We start from the raw sequence: 18,948 nt of genomic DNA, 5'->3' as shown, positions 1-18,948 counted from the left end.
TATGCCTTTAACAATAAACGGGCCGGTTTAATTTATTCGAATTCTCTAGCTTTAATGTTCCAAGCATTAGTTTTCGTTTTAAAGAAGATGTAATGACCGTAAAATAGTTTTTTTTTCTATTCAACTAAAATGAAATTGAAATATAGCCGTAATCAAATCATCAAATTAATGCCTTAGAAATAAAGTAGAGAATACACGAATTTATTGTTTTTGTTAATAGAGACAGTGATCAACCATCGGTACTATCACCTTTGAATGCTATCTGCGTATAAATAAAATATTTTTAACAAAAAAAAATCGAACCGAATTCAAAAAGTAATAAGGAACTCACTGAACATTTTAAAATAATCAAACTTAGATTTTTTACACAAAAGGGACGCTTTAAAATAAAATATGTATATAATAATCGTTGTGATAAATAAAAATAAACAAAAACCTTATTTAATCTATCTACTACAGATATTTTATATTCTACTACATATACACAATTTAGTTTAATACCTACCTAAACCTTTTTATGTATTTACAATATTATTTTAACTACTATCAACTGACTACTTTGACGTCGATGCCGAACCCAAACAGTTAAATTAGATTAATTATTTAGATTTGTTTTGTTGGTAATTTAATATATCTATTTGTCACAAAATTATATTATTATTTTTGTATTGTTTGGGCTCGATACCGACTTCAAAGTGATTAGTTGATAGTTAGGTAGTAGTTGAAATAATATTGTAAATAGACAAATAGGTTTAAGTAGGTATTAAGCTAAATTGTGTGTATGTAGTTAAATATAAAATACGTGCAGTATGTTAGATAGGTTAAATGAGGTTTTTGTTTATTTTTATTTTGTTATTACATGGATTATTATATACATATTTTATTTTAAAACGTTCTCTTTTTGTGCTAAATGTCTAACTTTGATTATTTTTTCATTTTTAGGGAGTTTCTTATTTATTTTTAGAAGTCTGTTCAATTTTTTTGTTAGAAATATTTTATTTTTCTCTTTTTACTGTTTTTTTTATTGTTTTACTTTTAAATATCTATTACACAATAAATTGCGAAGTTATTTTATTTAATATTACAATGACTAGGCCAAGTAAAGGTGCAGTCCGTATGAGAAAAAGTAGGAATAAAGAGAAAATTATTGAAAAGAAGAAGCGCTTCAGGCCCCGGGATAAACAACAAAAAGCGCGAGGAATCGAACCCGCGACCTCCGCTTGAGAGTTAAACGCTTTAACCATTACATTATAGAAGTTGTTGTCTACAATATTTCTACGAGGTCTTATACACTATAGTTCGTACTTAAAGTGCAAATTGAATTGCTTTTGCACTGAACGAATTTTTCATCACATCAGCTCAGCAGTAACATTATACACAAATATCTGGTTATTTGAGATAAAAAATATGTGAAAATTTTGTATGTGCTTTCAAAGGCACGAGCCTGTATGGGCATTTCCCTCGATTTCGTCCCTTCCCCCCAATCGATCCTGATTTGGTTCCAATTGGACTACCTCGGAACTCAGTTTGCGAACAAAATCATACGAACATATATAAAGTATATACCTTTAGTATAAACTATAACTATAAGTTATTATAATTTTATAATTGAGGAATACGTATTGATGTATTTTCTCGCACTCATCTTGCTTGTGAGTTAATCCAAGTCTATAGGAAACGTAGTATTAAATTAATTGTAAATTAAGATTGTACTAAGCGTATCTAATTAAGATGTTATAAAAACAAATTTCAAATAAGTCAGAGGCAACAAGTAGTGGCAACAAAACGCGATCAAAAACTGACCCGCAATATGCCAGAGATCCAAGACTCCATTATGAAGCTATAGAAATGCAGATATTATAAAAACGGTATTCTAGGAAATAATTATTAGAGTTTTACAAATATAATTAACAATATTACTCATTTATCTCTCCAACGTCCTTAACAAGCTGAGTTTTCTTTCAGTAAGTCTTGCAATTGTCTTGGATTTTTTGATCCTTCAGGTCATTCTTTGTTATTTGTATCAAAATTGCCACTTTTAAAGCGTAGAAATTGAATGCGGTAACTGTTATATGATGAACAAGCAGCACTCTAAGTTTCCGAAAATGTTTGATAGGTTTCGGCAGCTGATCTATTTACATGCTTTGTATAACAATAGGTATTGGCATAACTTAAATGTGTATATTAAAGGATCCGTATCTTATTGAATATAAGAACTACAATCTCTTTGCCATGTGCCTGATTATTACTGTTTACTTTGTAAGTTTATGAACATTTTCCATTGATATAAAAATTATCATAAATTTATGTAAGTATATGTACAAGTAAATCGAAATATTAATCTTGTAATTAATCTATGTACGTAGGAAGATCTTCATTATTATTATTCATTTTAGTAATATGTGTAAAGTTGTAATTATGTGATTTTCAGAGTGGGACATCAGGTGATTCTTACTGCGGTTTTATATATAACAAATATAATTTATTTTCGTAGAATAAGTCGTTTGGAGTTTGGTAAAATATACTGCCTATGTCTTTTTTTATATAACTGATATTATAATGTTAATAATTTATTTTTAAGGTATAAGTCGTTTGGATATTGGTAAAATGTATTACCTATACCTTTGTTTGTATAATTCAAGTTATAGTGTTATTTTAAGGTATATAAAAAACGATAACGACTTTTGTTTAAATTATCGCGTTTCTTGATTACGTTTTAGCACTTTTATGATCGACAGTTTATCGTATTAAAACGTGCCCAATAATAAATTCAGAAAATATTACAACCTATTGTGGAGGCCGGTGTTGAACAATCACGATAGATCCAGCTAATACTGAGAAGGAATTTTATTGGCAAGTCGCCATAAAGTACGATTATGACGAAAACCTTTTATGTTGCAATATCGTATAAAAAAATAAATTATTTCTTGTTGATGTTTCAACGAGTAACACTTGACGTTTTTCTAGATTTAAAATATTAATTAATACAGAAGATAGTGTTATGTTATCTTACTAGAAGTTTTAACTAAAACAGGTCATGCTTTGATAATTAACTATGTATATAATATTAGTCACAGAAATAAGGCAATAACATTCATGAATTAACTAAATATTTGGTATTATCAGGATAGAGTGGTGTTTGATGTCTGTATCATCTCATTATTGATTATTGATATGAACTCAGGTTTTTAAGGAATACCAGAATAATTAATCACGTCAAAACCAATCCGAGACCTACTGATTCAGTTTTTACTTAAAAAGGCAGTTAACGATAAAAATTGGTATACGTAGTAAAATAAGTATACGTTGATAAAGTATTTTCCATTATTTTCTACAACTTTTTGCTATATTTATGGTAATATGATGGTACAGTTTCGAAAGAATAATGCCGGCTTAGCAATGATTTAGTTATTTATACCTTTCCGTACTTGTTTAGTATTTTGAAACTGTGTGCCAGCCAAGCAAATATACTAGTTATGCTAGTGTGCAATCAATCTAAACAAGCGGTACTCAGAAGACGACATATTTGTATAAGAAGAAATTCTAGTTCGAGCTACAGTAGTGTATTCTTCAAAATTGTTGCCGAGACTGTCATGCAAGGTGATGATTTTGCATCTGTTACTTGCTGTTGCTGTTTTTCTTTTACAACAATATATAGTGTGTTTGTTTGTTTGCGAGTTTGTTCAATTGACGTCAGTACACATCTAAAGTAACAATTTAGGTCAGCTTTAGTGACACTTTAGTGGCAGTACAATAGTGACAATAATATATTTTGGTCATAAATATTTTTCTCCAGGGGTAATATGGATGGCTTCCCCAGACTAATCCATTATTTCTTTTGGTTCGGACTATAGTAAATATATTTTTCAATGCCATTTGCTATTACTGTAGAAAATTTGATATTTTCCTGACAGGTAATGAAAGCGAGATACAAAATACTACAAAAATCACTAATCAAATACTGCCGTAGTGGTAGGAGGACCGTTCTGTCGTCTTGTTCACTATGGCAACCAAGCGGACATATAATTATCTAAAGTGGACCGAAATGAATTGTTATATATATCATATACTATGGTTATATACATCCTTATATATTCCATATATTTCCATATATATTTCAGATATAAGAGAGATAAGGCAATAATATTATATGGAATATCCATAATCCGCCGTATACGTACTATAATATGTAAAGTATCTATAATGTAGTTAAATAAATGTGCATACAGTTTCAAAAAACAATAGAACAAATTCTAAACGAATTAGCACAAACTACCGGACTTTTCAGAAAGTTCATGCATATTGAAGAACATTTTGATTAATATAAATCTTTTAGTATATGTGTGCTACACTTGTATTTGAAAACAGTATCTTTTCAATATGTTGTTTAAACAAGAATAGAACCATATACACAACATGGACAAAAAAATATAACTACCTAGCATATATACAATCTTTATTTAATAATTAATAATTAATAGCTGCAATTCTTGACGAAATAGATTCGTAGAGTGTCTGAGTAGTGTCTGAATGTTGTACCATTCTTGTATTAAAACATCTGCCAGTTGTTACATTGATGTTGGAAATAGAAATTTACTCCTCACTTTCTGCTTAAAATCCCATTATATCAGTTCAGTTATATTGAGGTTTGGCGATTATGCAGGCCAGGGAAGATTTTTAATGATATTGCGAGGATCCTCAAATCAATGTTGGATATTTTTGGCTGTGTAAGGGCGCGTACAATTAAGATATAAGATGATAAATCTTAGAATATGGCAGTGTTATGCTAAGCATATTAAGATCTCCATTGTGAAGATAAAAATGATATTATGATATTCATTCGCATTAACACACACATGCCACGTCGCCTGTTTTAATCGTTATAGAACTAAGCGTATATTACATTACATGATTGTACAAGACATGGTATGTAAACTGAGCAAAATATACTCAGTGCATTATTTGCACAGAAGCAGTTTTTCCAGCATGCAAGAAGATCTACTATATTGCATGGTGCTCATATTATTTTGTCAAACCCTGTATGTGTTAACCAGCAGTATACACAATGTGAGCCATGTTCACATATATATATATATATATATATATATATATATATATATATATATATATAAAGCAAACATTTTATAACTAGTTTTTTCTAAAGTAGTTTTATAACTATCTAGTAATTTGTTCTTTATATTATTCATATTATTCTAAAATATCAGACCCAAACTTTATTAGCATTTGATGGGTGTACTTCCACTGACGTGCTTAGATACAGAGACAACTGGTGTTCACGCAATCTTTCTTGATGTTTTAAATTATTACTTGTAATGCAAAAGCAATTAGTAACCTTAACAAACCTATATGGAAAAGTTTTGAGAGAATATATTGGTTTTTGCAGAGGACAATATACAGATATTTCATTAAAATAATCGATAAGCGTGCTTAAGAAATAATCTAAAGTCAGCAAATTAAAATAAAAATTGACTACTGATACCTTCAAAAATTATTTTGAGTGAGGCGTTTAATAGTGTGAATGGAGTATTGATTATTTAATAATGAAGATGAATTGCACCGAAGAAGGATATTTATATTATACAAAAAATATTTACTTTATGACATTAAGTTAGTCGTCAATTTCTTGTAATTACTCAATTGTTTGTTCGTTTTTCTATTATTTAAAATTTACTAATTCAATAACGATTAATGACTAATAAGTCTAGGTACTTAATTAAGAATAGGCAAGAATTTGATATGGAATTAAATAATACTTTTAACATATTTGAAAAATACTAATGCATTCAGTAAATAAATTCTCAAACTACTATGAACTTACAGCGTACAGAATTGAGTATATATTGACAATAACGACAATTGTACACATAATTTATAGATTCCAGAGTAATGTACCGGGTGCAAAATATACAAAAACTGGGAAGTTAATTAGGCGCAGTTGTAACCAAAATGTTCTTACTGTGAGATCTAGTGACTTTTGAGTATCGGAGGTATAAAAAAAACCGACAGATTTCTTTTGATCTGCGACATCTTAGGTTATATGTGTTTTTCTTTTATTTTTTATATATAATTTTAAATAAATATTTATTACTTTACATTCAGATACAAAACAAAATCGCTGTTTTCCAGAATGTGAGTTTTAAATTGAATGAATTCTCTTCCAAAAGTTTATCCTATAGCATACACGTGGTTTAGTTTAGTTTGACAAACGAAAGTAAAAGATGGAAAACTTTTTTGCTTTTACTTCTTATACGAATTTCCTATGAGCTTCTACATCAAACTTCAGAGAAGACTAGATGATTGAAACAGGTCATTCGAAAAGTCTCCGGCCTGACACATAGATGGCCCTACTTGAATTAAATCAGTATGTTCTTAAGTTAGCCATAACCCTTAAAAGATGCGTGTATATATTTGACAGATGTTGGATCATTAGTTTGTGAATTATAGCATTTTGAGTGAAGCAACTTTTATTATTGTCAAAAAATGGATAAAAAGGAATTTCGCGTGTTGATAAAATATTGCTTTTTGAACGGAAAAAATACAGTTGAAGCAAAATCTTAGCTTGATGCAGAGTTTCCGGACACTGCCCCAGGAAAATCAACCATCAAGGTTTGGTATGCTAAATTTAGACGTGGTGAAATGAGCACCGAAGACGGTGAACGCAGTGGCCAAAAGAGGTTGTTACCGACGAAAACATTAAAAATATCCACAAACTGATTTTGAATGACCGTAAATTAAAACTGATTGAAAGAGCAGACTACACCATTACACTCCGAAGTCCAATCGACAGTCAACCGAGTGGACAGCACACAATGAAGCCGCTCCAAAACGTGGGAAAACGCAACAGTCGGCTGGCAAGTTTATGTCGTCTGTATTTTGGGATGCGCATGGAATAATTTTCATTGACTACCTTGAAATAGGAAGGACCATCAACAGCGACTATAACATAGCGTTGTTGGACCGTTTGAAGAACGTAATCGCCGAAAAACGGCCGCATTTGAAAGAAAAAGAAAGTGTGGCTTCACCAAGACAATGCACCGTGTCAAAAATCCATGAATTGTGCTTCGAATTGCTTCCTCGTCCACCATATTCTCCAGATCTGGCTCCCAGTGACTATTTCCTGTTCTCATATCTCAAAAGAATGCTCGCTTGGAAGACATTTTCGTCGAATGAAGAGGTGATCGACGAAACTGAGGCCTATTTTGAAGCAAAGTACAAATCGTACTACAAAAATGGTATCGAAACTTTAGAGGGTCGCTATAATCAGTGTATAACCCCTGAAGGGGATTATGTTGAATAAAAAATAATAATTTTGCCAAAAAAGTGTGTTTTACTATGGAAGACCGGGGACTTTTCGACTCACCTGTTAGACATATATGTGGAAGACATTTACTTGATCTATACAATGTATGATGAAATAGTGATTAAATTTATATCGCTAATTGAATTTAAATACGTAGTTTCTATATTTTCATCGATATTTTGCTTTAATCTATCGAAATCGAAAAAATGGCTACAAGTTTAATAATAGAATCAGTGTCGTTCATTAAATCAGCTTAATATTCATTAAAGAAACTAAATTGAGAGGTGTGAAAACTGATAATTATAACAATATTTTCCACAGATTTGAAACAGACGAATATGTGCGTTTAACTGAGACAATACTGTACCAAAAAGACTAAGAATTAAGTGCTTATAGGTTATATTGCAAGCAAAAATTGTTAAATTGATGCTGATCATGATTTTTTAAATAGTTACCAAAATTATATACAACACTTTATTTAACTAAATTTCTGAATGCTAACAAATACCAGTATTTTTAAATATCATGAGTTATCTGCGGTATCCCACCAGGACATTGCAATAAGAACAGAAAAAAAGCCGGCTTGGTTGGCGCAGTGGTAAAGGCGACAGGAAGGTCCACCTACTATTGCAATAGTCGCGGGTTGGAATCCTGCTGGGGCATGGTCGTCAATTTATGCTTGTGATTGTTAAATATTTGTGATTGTCTTTAGGCAAGAGTGCAAAATCCGACAAGGAAAATGATCCCAGTCACGCCCGTAACCAGGCAGGCTAAGACTGGATGTCTTCTGGGATGATTCTTGGAATTGAGTTGGTACTGAGATTTATACTTATTATATTTAATATCTAATAAAATAAACATTTCAGTATGTTCTCATTTAAAATTATATTATTGGGTAAATAGTTGTTACATTTGTTAAACATAATAATAATCAGATTAGATAATATTTTTATGTTTTGAAAATGTTTCATTCGGTGTTAACTAATATCTAATTAACATATTCTATTAAAATCCTTTTTTTAAATATTTTAGCTTGCTGGCTTGTTGCCTGGTGATTCGGACGCGTAAAATTTGGTTACAATTTTATATATGGGACATCGCAGTTTAAGTATCTTTATTTTATGGACTATGTCTGTTGAAAGTTGTTCAATATTCAAAATGTGTGTGTTTGTTTTGTGATTATTGTAATGTTTAAAAACATTGAACAAAGAATGTACTCTGAAATATATATGAATGATGTAGCGTATGTAAAAGAGATTAATATGTAAAGTAAATCATATTTAGCTCATATCATATTAAATCGTATTAAACTGAACCAAATGGTAATGGAAAATCGTCGTTTAAATTCGAGAGAACAATAAACTGTTAGTTGAAATCTAACTGTTTTATTTTACATCACAATGATCAATATCACAAGATAATCTTTGTAAACAATTTTATGACCAATAATTCCTGGACATAATGATTCCGAGATAGAGCCAATAAAGAGCATATATTATTTTATCGTATCGAAGTAGAAAAAAAGCTGAACGAATTTATTTTCATCTAATTACGCTTGTTCGAATAAACGAGACAAATTCTTTAAAAATAGTAAAAATCTAAATGTTGTTATAGTTTACGTTGATACGATAGAAGAATGTATAAAGGAGGCATACCCCAATTTTCAAGTAAATTCGTTCAGTAAATTCTCATATATCAACAAAGGGCATATATTATTTTATCATATCAAAGAAAAAAAAGAACCGAACCAATTTAACCAGTTCTTCAACAAAAATCAAATTTTGTTATAGTTTATTTCGATAAAATAGAAGAATATATAGAGATTTTTACTCCTCACTCACTCTATATTTCATGTTAATCGGTTCAGTAGAACCTGGGATGTTATGTTAACACGTTTGAAAAAATATTTTCGACAAAAAAGCTTTTAAACTAGTGTCAGTTTAGACGTAAAAAGAATAATCGCAATATATTGTAATATATAACAAATAAAAACGTCCAGTTTAGTAAAATAATAGTATCTTAAAACTTGATGAACCCTGTTAAATTTTACAGCGTTGGTTTATGACGGACACACTATTTAATTTATCATCTTGAAGAGAAATCCTGTCAAAAACCGAATGGAAATGAAATACAGAGAAGCCTAAAATCCATGAAAGGTCAACGAGCACACACTGGCACACACAAAGACGTACAGTTCTTTTTTTCATTTCGTTTTAGCATAGTAATAACTGTTATTGTTATGTTTACAATGGTTTCGTTGCTACTATTGCTCGGACTAACTAATGCAGAACCATCAGTCACATTTAGTTACTGAACAAGTTCATTGACTTTGACGCACATTGATCGGATACTCAACTGTCGTGTGGCAGCGGCAAAAGAAACCATTAGTAGCAGAAGATCAGAAAGATAAATATAACGGTTTCTAATTTATATAATTTATCATTATAAGCAGGCTTCAATTGGTTATTAATACAATCGAGCTGCTTTTGATGTCTGTCGCTGAAATGAAACATATGTTCGGTAAATGTATGAACATTTCCTTTTACCGAGATAGTATACTATCTGAATTTTATGGCTATATACTAAACCATTCGATAGGAAATGTTTTTAATTCATTTAATCAATTATTGGATCTTCAATGGTTTTAATTAAATGCTTCTTATTTTTTAAGGAAATTTTCAGATATCATAACATTATATAGTTTTCACTCTATCTAAGAACAATTTTTACTTAGAAATTAGGTTGTATTCATAGATATACTATGTATAGTAGAAATTAATTATTTCAACTTTATTTTTTCTTTCTTTATTTATTTTGACTCTTATACATTTAAATGACGCTCGTTGCTTCTGTATATTCAGTTAATGATTGTTTTAATTGAAGTGTTGAGCCCATGTTTTATGTTTAATTCATTATCATTTAATAAACCCTTCTTATTTTTATTCACTTGAGGAGCTTCAGGTTTCACTAAACACTAACTCTGCCGCGTTTATTGTCTAAAACTAGCCGAGGTTTTGCAACACTTATACGCAGGATGAAGGCCCTACCTAATATTGACGCTCATCTAGTCTATCAGAATAATTGAAGAACCAGTACCTACAAAATCTATATAGACTACTCTTGCCTTTTTTAAAAAAAGCCTTGTTAAATGGTTCAAACTTCATCTTTATTGAACTAAGTGTTTTAACTAATGCTCATGCACTGAGCAGCACAGTTGGTTGTGTCGATCTTTAAAATGTCGTTATTATCTGTATCATTGTCATTCTCCTGCTAGACTTTATCAGTCTCACATGGATCAGACACCTGTTACGTATCTCTTTTAAGTTTGGTAGCGCTTGAAACATCTTCTGAAGAAACAGCCTGCGGATTAAAAACATTATTTGGTCTAATTTGTAGAACTTTTTTTATTTATATCCTTCAAGCTATGCTCATTTTGGGGAAATTAATTTTGAATTTTTGAACATTTTGACTCAAGGTCTCTCAGACTCAGGGAGGCTTAATTTGTCCATTCAGTGAGTCCTAGTGACAGAGATTTCCACATATCTAAACTAGATAGAATAATTTAATAGAGAGGTAGCTATAGCTTAGTTTTTATAATATTACAAAAGGATGTTGGCTGCGATAAAAAATATGGAAGAGATCACAGGGGCTCTAAATACTTCTTGATAGAGTTGTTCTTGGAAGTGATGAGAGGTTATTTGGTATTTTGTTATGATTTTTTGATTATTTTTAAATTCTTATTTGCATTCTGGTGACGACTTTGGTAAAGAGAAAAAAAAACAACAGAACGGAATACTGAAGCATCACAACAAACAAGAAAGTTCACTGCTAAAAAGTCCATTTAATTGCTAGAATGAGGATGTTCTCGTTCTCTTTAAGACTGTGAAGTGATGGGAGCAGCTCAGATTGCATGAAGGTTTAACATTATGGGAGATGTTAGCTCCCTGCAGGTTTCAATTGTCTGATTATATCCTCTTTGGGGATTTTATAGAGAGAGACACACACACAGACAAAGAGAGAGAGAGAGAGAGCAAAGGTTTATGGCAAAGCTCTGTTGTTCCAATCCGGAAGGCAAGTCTAAGAGACACAATTTATATATGCCTAAATGTTCGTGTAAAATTATAAATATAATACCATTAGACAGCCGTATCATTTCCATTGTATTGTATAGCTAAGTATTTTATGGATTTTTATTTTTTCTTCTTTCTTAAACTTTATAATAATAAATTTATTTATGTACAATGTGCTATGGTTAGGTACCCTACGTAATATATAAATTAATGAATAACACTTACAATAATAATAATATTTTACCTCCAAAACATTGATTGTATGACTTTTCCTTTTTTTGTGAATTATTTATGATATGTGAAAATATGACGGATGAGTATTAATTAACACTGAAAATAAATTTAGTTTATACAAGTGATATCTCTGAATGTGAAAGAGTAACAACAGTCACATTTACTAATGATACTGCTACAGCTTGAGACAGAGACTATAAGTAGAGCACAAACAGCTATCAACATATTGAGTGGACTAAGACATGAATAAAATTGTATGCACGAAGTTTACACATATGGTTTTTACATTTAAAAAATAGACTACGTGGCAGTGATAATTGGTTTTAGAGAAATAATTGATAAATACTTGAGCTTGACACTGGATGCAAAACTCAAGAGGAAATAGCATGTTGGGAAGGAAACGTGGTCGTTTGTTGGACGATAATCTGAATTTAAACTGTTATTTACAAAAATACCACAATTATCTATTACAATATAATTAAAACCTATCTTACGAGAATGCGTTACTACAAAATCGTCAAAGTACAACAATTGCTCCACAACAGTAAATTTATCCGGAGGTTGAAAAGACAAAAATCCTTTGAACTAATACAGTAAGTTGAGAAAATTCTGTAGGGCTTTTATTCTATGTGTAGTGCACCTGTGGGAGTAAATCCTTCAAATGCCAATAATTTTACGTCTGAAAAATTACTAGATAGTTCTAGGTAATCATCATTTGTAATATGTGCTTTCAAAAAATGAAAACTCATAGAAAAAAAGATAATTTAGGGTTGTTTTTTTTCCTTCTCCTACTATAAGCTCGAGCTAGTTAGTATACAAATAGAATACAAAAGGTTTTAAATTCAACTGATTATGTGAATAATCATTACCCAAAATGTATATGTTATAATAAAAAAGAAATATTTATATTCATATAATTTTGTTGGAATACAAAACACAATACATATTGTTATTTAAATATTTTTAAACATTAACATCAATAACAAAAGTATTATACAATGTAATATATTTTATGCAAATTTGATTAAGGATAAACATATTTTAAGATATTATAATATATTAATAAAATATGAGCTAAATTAAACAATTAAAATACTTAACATATTTTGAATTGCTTGATAAAAGGTAATAATAAATATTTGTTATCTCATATGCAAAAATGTCGTCTATTGTGTTAAATAAGCAACTTGCTGTCTGGATTTGAGATAAAATCAATGAATTTCTAAACATTTTTTGGTAAGTTATTGTGATGTTTTCACACCAATGAGAGTATAGAAGGGAAATTAAGTACTCACCTTTAAAAAAACGCCCACGTGCACTGTCAGGTAACTCATTTAGAAAAAAACGAATTGAAATCGAACCCTGTAAACGAAGCCTCCGGATTGTTGGACCTGGAGGACGACTGATGGGTATTCCTCCAAAATGCGACTTTCGGAGGTGGAAGCCTGTGTTATTCACCCGTCGCCGTAACCGAGGGTAGGTTCCAGGGGTTGTAACCCTTGTTGTGGCTGAAAATAAGAGATAACAATGTTTAAAAGCAATAAAATATTAGGATAAAGAAAGAATGTTATCGTGTGCTTTCTGTATATTATTTTGAAAGCTTTTAGCTTTTTATTCATGACCATTTTATACTTTCAAAGTTTCACTTGTGTGAGGATATTTGAGTTTATGTCCTAATATATAAGCGGAAAAATAGTTTATTAAGATTTGAAAAATACTCTGCTTCCTTGGTGCATGATTCGATGCTATAGTTATTCCAATAAAACATCCAATACACGACATCAAATAGCTGCTAAATGCATTTTACAAAAATGTTTAATTCATTTTAAACACGGAGCAGATAGTTCTTCCTCATTTTAATAGTTAAAAAGGCATAGATTGGTACAGGTTGTTTGATGTGTCGGAACAATCGACTGAAATCGACTATCCACTGTTTAGTAATTGACTATTTTTTACTATCGACTGTTTCAGTCGTTTATTTTAGTTACTATTTTCGCCTCTATTGGCTCATTCGACTGATTTTTAACAATGTGGCTGTGTCATCCTGGCCGCGACCTTGAAAGTAATGCGCCGAATTTATGCTTATATAATTTTTTTATGTATATATGTGGTTTTATGTTTTTTTGTAGTTTGCTTGTGAATAACTATATGTTGTATATTAATATAAGAGCATTTTGGATCGCTAGTTTTCGAGGGCAAAAAAATTAAATTATAAACGATAAATTGTAAGATACTTTTGACTGGTATAACAGGTAATACTTTGGGCTGGTATAATAGGTAATACTTTTTTGATAAACTTTCACGATTTTTATCCAAGCCTTTTGTTTGTTGCTTTCAGAAATTGCATCGATTCTAAAAGATTTGAAGAATTTTTTGCAGTAGCAGTTGTTAAATTTCTTTTAAAAATATTAACGGTAAAGAGATGAATAAAGTATATTAAATATTTGTAATAAATACATTTTCTGATAGGAAAACTCTACTATTCAACAATTCATTTTGATGGCTATTAAGAAGAACACCACAGTTTTTATATGTTAACGAATGGACTATCTTAACAGAATGTGTTCAACTTTAAAGCCCATTGAAATAATAACCACCCAGTTATCTGGTGAAAGATATCCCACGATGTCTTAATAATAAGTACTGAGTACTGAAACATTCCATCTAATCCAGGATTTTTACAAGTGAATAGGGAAAAAAATACAAAATTGTCTATTAGATGTCATCAATAAAAGACTGGCAATTTTAGAAATGAACACGATATGCGGGAAATCCACATTTTCAGATCCTAGATTTAAAAAAGCAGGATTTGGTATTGCAAATAATGCTGAGGCGATACAAAAAGTTATCACAGAAGAGGTATCTTCCATTCTAACTTCAAAAAATACAAAAATAGTTCCACAACTCGAAACTCAAGACACAACTACTGACCAAGAATGTATTGACATCTGGAGATATTTTGATCAAAAAAATGACTAGAATGGAAGAAGTAATTACTCCAAGTACTGCAGTAACTTTACAGATTAAACAGTATATGGAAATGCCATTTATTGGGCATTTAGAAAACCCATTGGATTTTTGGCAAGCCCATAAAATGACAATACTTGAATTATATTAGTTACACGTAAAATATTCCTCTATACCCGCAACCTCTGTCCCCTCGGAACGAGTTTTTTCAAAATCTAGGCAAATAATTAACGGTCGAAGAAATCGCCTCATGGGAGTAAAGTTGAAAGTGGTAATATTCCTGAACAATAATTTAAAAATATTTCTCTTAAAAATAAATAAAACTTTTATTTAAAAAGGGTCTGGTTGTTATTATACGATCATTTTTAGGTTCGTCATGGATTAAATTTTTCAATGATTAAGTATACGTTTACATTTTATTTAGTAGTTATGGTTATTGAACATCTCTAGTTTTTTTGTTTCGTTTGTTGTATTGTATTATTTATATTTATTATATTATGTTATTTAAAAATAGCAATTAATATATTAAAATACGATAAAACATTTGTGGTGTTATTATTCCATTCCCTTTTACAAATCCACAAAACATTCAGTATAAAAGTAATCCTACTTCCTTTAAAATTATATATTATTTATTACATGTTAATAGAAATTAGTAATATTTTTTTCGTTTTCTTTTTTAAAATTAGCACGTGATTGAATATATATATACATCTCCGTCTCGCTTATATTACCATTGGAGAATATAAGCACATTTAAAATTAACTGCTTCAAGCATTTATATCCGTCCTTTCCTATCTCATAATTTATACGGACAAAAATTCCTACATCTTCGTCTAATATCAGGAATGAAAAAAAAAACAGTCGAACCGTACAAATAGTAATTACTATTTTCAGTCGTAATTTTAACTATCGACTGTTTCGAGTGTTTTGCGACTATCGACTGTTTCGAATGTTTCCAGTCGATAGTCCCAACGCTACTTTAAATTCGATTAATATTTATACTGGTCGATCTTATTATCAAATTATTACAAAATTCTTTAAAACATTAGTGATATGGTAAGCCATTAAAATGCGTTAAAGAAATAAGTATTAACATTATCAAATATCAAGTTTGCTGCAGTTTATAGTAGTTAACTAATTTTTTCGATATAAACATAGTTTAATACAACTGTTTCAGAGAAAATTCTTAGTATGAGGAGTATCCATAGAAAACTTACTTGTATTCAGCTCCATTTCATTGATGGATGTAACTTCTCCCATACGTTGTTAGGATACACAGGATTTAAATTGTGTAAAGATAACCCACAAAGAGATCTAATGGAACTCTCACAAATTAATTTTAATTAAAAATTTAAAATATAAATTTTAAAAGGATATAATAAAATTAAAATATATTTAAAAAATAGTTATTTCAATTTGTATATCTAGATGAGGCATGGATATATTCTTGGCAAAACGCTAATTAAACGATTGTAAAGACAACAAACGTTTATGGAAAAAATAAAAGTAAGAATAATATTTGATTGGTTTTTTTAGTTTGGGTGGTTTTATTCCTGGAGTAGAGTTAGTGTTTTCCTCCAAGTACAAGGGCGACTACCATGGAGAAATGAATCATAACATATTTTAGTTCTGGTTTGAAAATCAGCTCTTAAGTTACTTGAAGGGACGATACACATATTGTTATTGATCCACCACACACTTGTGGAACGGCAAAGGCTGTGATTAAGGTATGGCTCCCAAAATATGGTCGAAGATACCATGTTGAAGACTGAACTATTTCAAATTTTTGGTAGGTAAATATAAATTATATGTTTTATTGTGTTTTATGTATTTTACTTTTTATAAATGGGCTCGAAAAAAGATACCAAGTTCAGTGGCAATAGAAAAAGGGGAGAATATAATTAATATAAGATATTTGTAGGAAATTCTATTGTAGAGTGTGATAGATATGTGTGTAGTTGTTTAGAATATAGCATTTGGTTAAAATGAACAGAAGAATCGGAACTTAAGGAGAAATACAGTGATTTCAAAATAACTTGACACGGAAACACAGCAACGAAGGAAACAAGAACTAGATGTAAAAGGGTAATTAACTTCTCTAATAAAGCTATAAAATTTTACTTGGATATACAATTGCTAATTAGGTGGATTATACCTACAGGGGTTACCACTATATAAAAAACGCTTAAACCTGTTTCTCATAGGTGCTGTGTGGTGTATAAAAATATCTGTGTGAAATAACTTTATCATTATCATTTTCGCAATAATGGTATAAAAAACGCATGAATTAATTAAAATTATTGAGATTGAATTGATTGAATGATTGATTAATTGAGTTTTTCATCGTTGGCCTTTATAATTAACACCTTCAAACTATGAAAGGAGAGAATGGTTTAAGTGGATTATTATGTAGAGCAATTTACGAGTAAAAATGTTCCAGGCAAAAGAAGAGATTGCTTTCACTTACACGTAAGTTTACGTACTTAAAGACAGCTCCATTCACACCTAAACATTGAAAGCTTTGCGTGTAATTGTACATTTATTGGCTAAGGATAACCATAAACGTATATTTAATTTTAAGAATTGTAATTTTTAACTTTAAAAAGATAACTTTTCAAACTTCACGCAGAATCATTGTAAACCTTTTGTTTTCTTTTTATCGAAACATTCAAATTGGAATTCGGAATGAGCAAGCGAAATATCAGGAAATTTAATAGTTAAACCTGTTAAAGAAGTTTATTTCATCGTTAGTATATATTATCAACAATATATAAGAATATATAATTTATTAAGGGACTGATAATGAATAAAATAAATATTTATTTTACAGAACAACACTACATGGTTTGATACATTTGTCAATGTGAATTATCTACCTTATAGTTAGGAACAAAAATATATAAAATATTTATCTGTTTAGTATATTTTTTAGTTAATCATTCATCTTCATATGAAACAAACTAATAATATAATCAATTATAATATACTTCTATTCAATATTTTATTGCAATTATTGATACAATTCAACTTTTGAAACATATATACTGACATTTAGGCATAAATATATCTGTATTTAATATATTTATGATATTTATGATAGTAATATTATAGCAATAATTTTTTTTGGGCTGCTACCTTTCAAATGAGCTTTAATATGAATTAATTGAATAAGTATTAATAGACATATGCTACTTGAAGTGTGTACTGTGTTCTATAAATAAAAAAAAAGATTTTTTTCCATACATTCATAGCCTTACATTTAGTAATATGCCATTAAGATGATTTTTATAAATATATATCTTAGATTATAGATTATATAGCTGCATATAGTTGATTGACGCGGCATCTAAAAACAACAATTTAAATTTTTTTTATCGACGCAATTATTTTAGAGAGTTGACACGTATCTAAAGTTCTATTGAATCGATTTACTTAAAATTTCGTATCAGCATTCTTTTCATTTTCATTTAAAAAATTATAAAATACGTCAGTCACAGTTTGGCAAAAAAATTTTGTTGAACCATTTTTTATTTTCATACGATATAATAGAACGAAGAGAATTTACCGAGACTTGTCAACTTGATCAAAGGCTTGATCTCATGTCAACCGTCTAGAAAAAAGTAAATTCGAGAAAAACTCGTTTAAATTTTCGTTTTTAGATGCGGAGCTACTGAAATATCTCTGAAAATAATTGAAATTTTGAAAAGCCCTTTTAAGGGTATGTTCTTAAAAGTTTAGGCTCTATAAATATAAAAAATATAAAAGACCATTAAAATCATTTTTTTAAAAATGAAATGAATTTCTTTTTTCTAACGCAATAGTTATTATGAAATAATGTAGTAGATGTATATATAAAAATATCAGATTTTATGATTGAATTTATTGCTTATTGATAGAGATTACGATCTTTTGACGTCAATCTTTCTATAAATATAAAAACACATTAAATAAGCATCACATTTTTGTGAAAGTAAAACTATTTCATGAATTGCATATATATAATTTTAACAAGTAATACTGTTTACGCTTGTTGTGTTGTCTTCTATGTGTTGAGTCAATTTGAAACGGTTTACGGCTAATATGTTAAACAGTTTTAATTTTGTTAATGTTTTATCAAACGCCAATAACAATCGGAAGTATCACAGAACACTGTATCGATTCCATAAGTGTGAGTGTGCACTTTATTGCTTTATTGACGTCACTACTCGTTCATCCTATCAATCATGAATGGAAGGTATATATCGTACTTAATAACAATCAAAAAATTAATATAGTAGTGGGCAAATACGACAATAAGGTAGATAAGAATTATTTGTTATTTTACGTCATACGATCGCCAATATCGTCAGGTAG

The 18,948-nt window shown here is 29.7% G+C and overlaps 1 protein-coding gene across 2 annotated transcripts in view; it reads right to left on the bottom strand.

The window, feature by feature from the left end:
- Positions 1 to 18,948, bottom strand: part of LOC143198924 (uncharacterized) — a 95,345-nt gene that overhangs the window by 55,455 nt on the left and 20,942 nt on the right. Inside the window, exons 2-3 of one of the 2 annotated variants that reach the window (XM_076408549.1) lie at positions 11,778 to 13,133; positions 10,111 to 11,611 (exon numbers count right to left, since the gene is read on the bottom strand). In XM_076408549.1, the coding sequence (XP_076264664.1) occupies positions 13,076 to 13,133 (58 nt within the window). In that variant the 3' untranslated portion in view covers positions 10,111 to 11,611; positions 11,778 to 13,075. Of the gene's footprint in view, positions 1 to 10,110; positions 11,612 to 11,777; positions 13,134 to 18,948 lie in introns of those variants that run through there. The other variant, XM_076408547.1, reaches the window with a different exon arrangement.

Source organism: Rhynchophorus ferrugineus, unplaced genomic scaffold (assembly GCF_030347505.1).
Source record: "Rhynchophorus ferrugineus isolate W39M unplaced genomic scaffold, kcgeb_rfMv2 rfM6, whole genome shotgun sequence".
NCBI lineage: Eukaryota > Metazoa > Arthropoda > Insecta > Coleoptera > Curculionidae > Rhynchophorus > Rhynchophorus ferrugineus.
The sequence above is the reverse complement of the archived record's forward strand: the minus strand, read 5'-3'. Positions and strand labels throughout refer to the sequence as shown.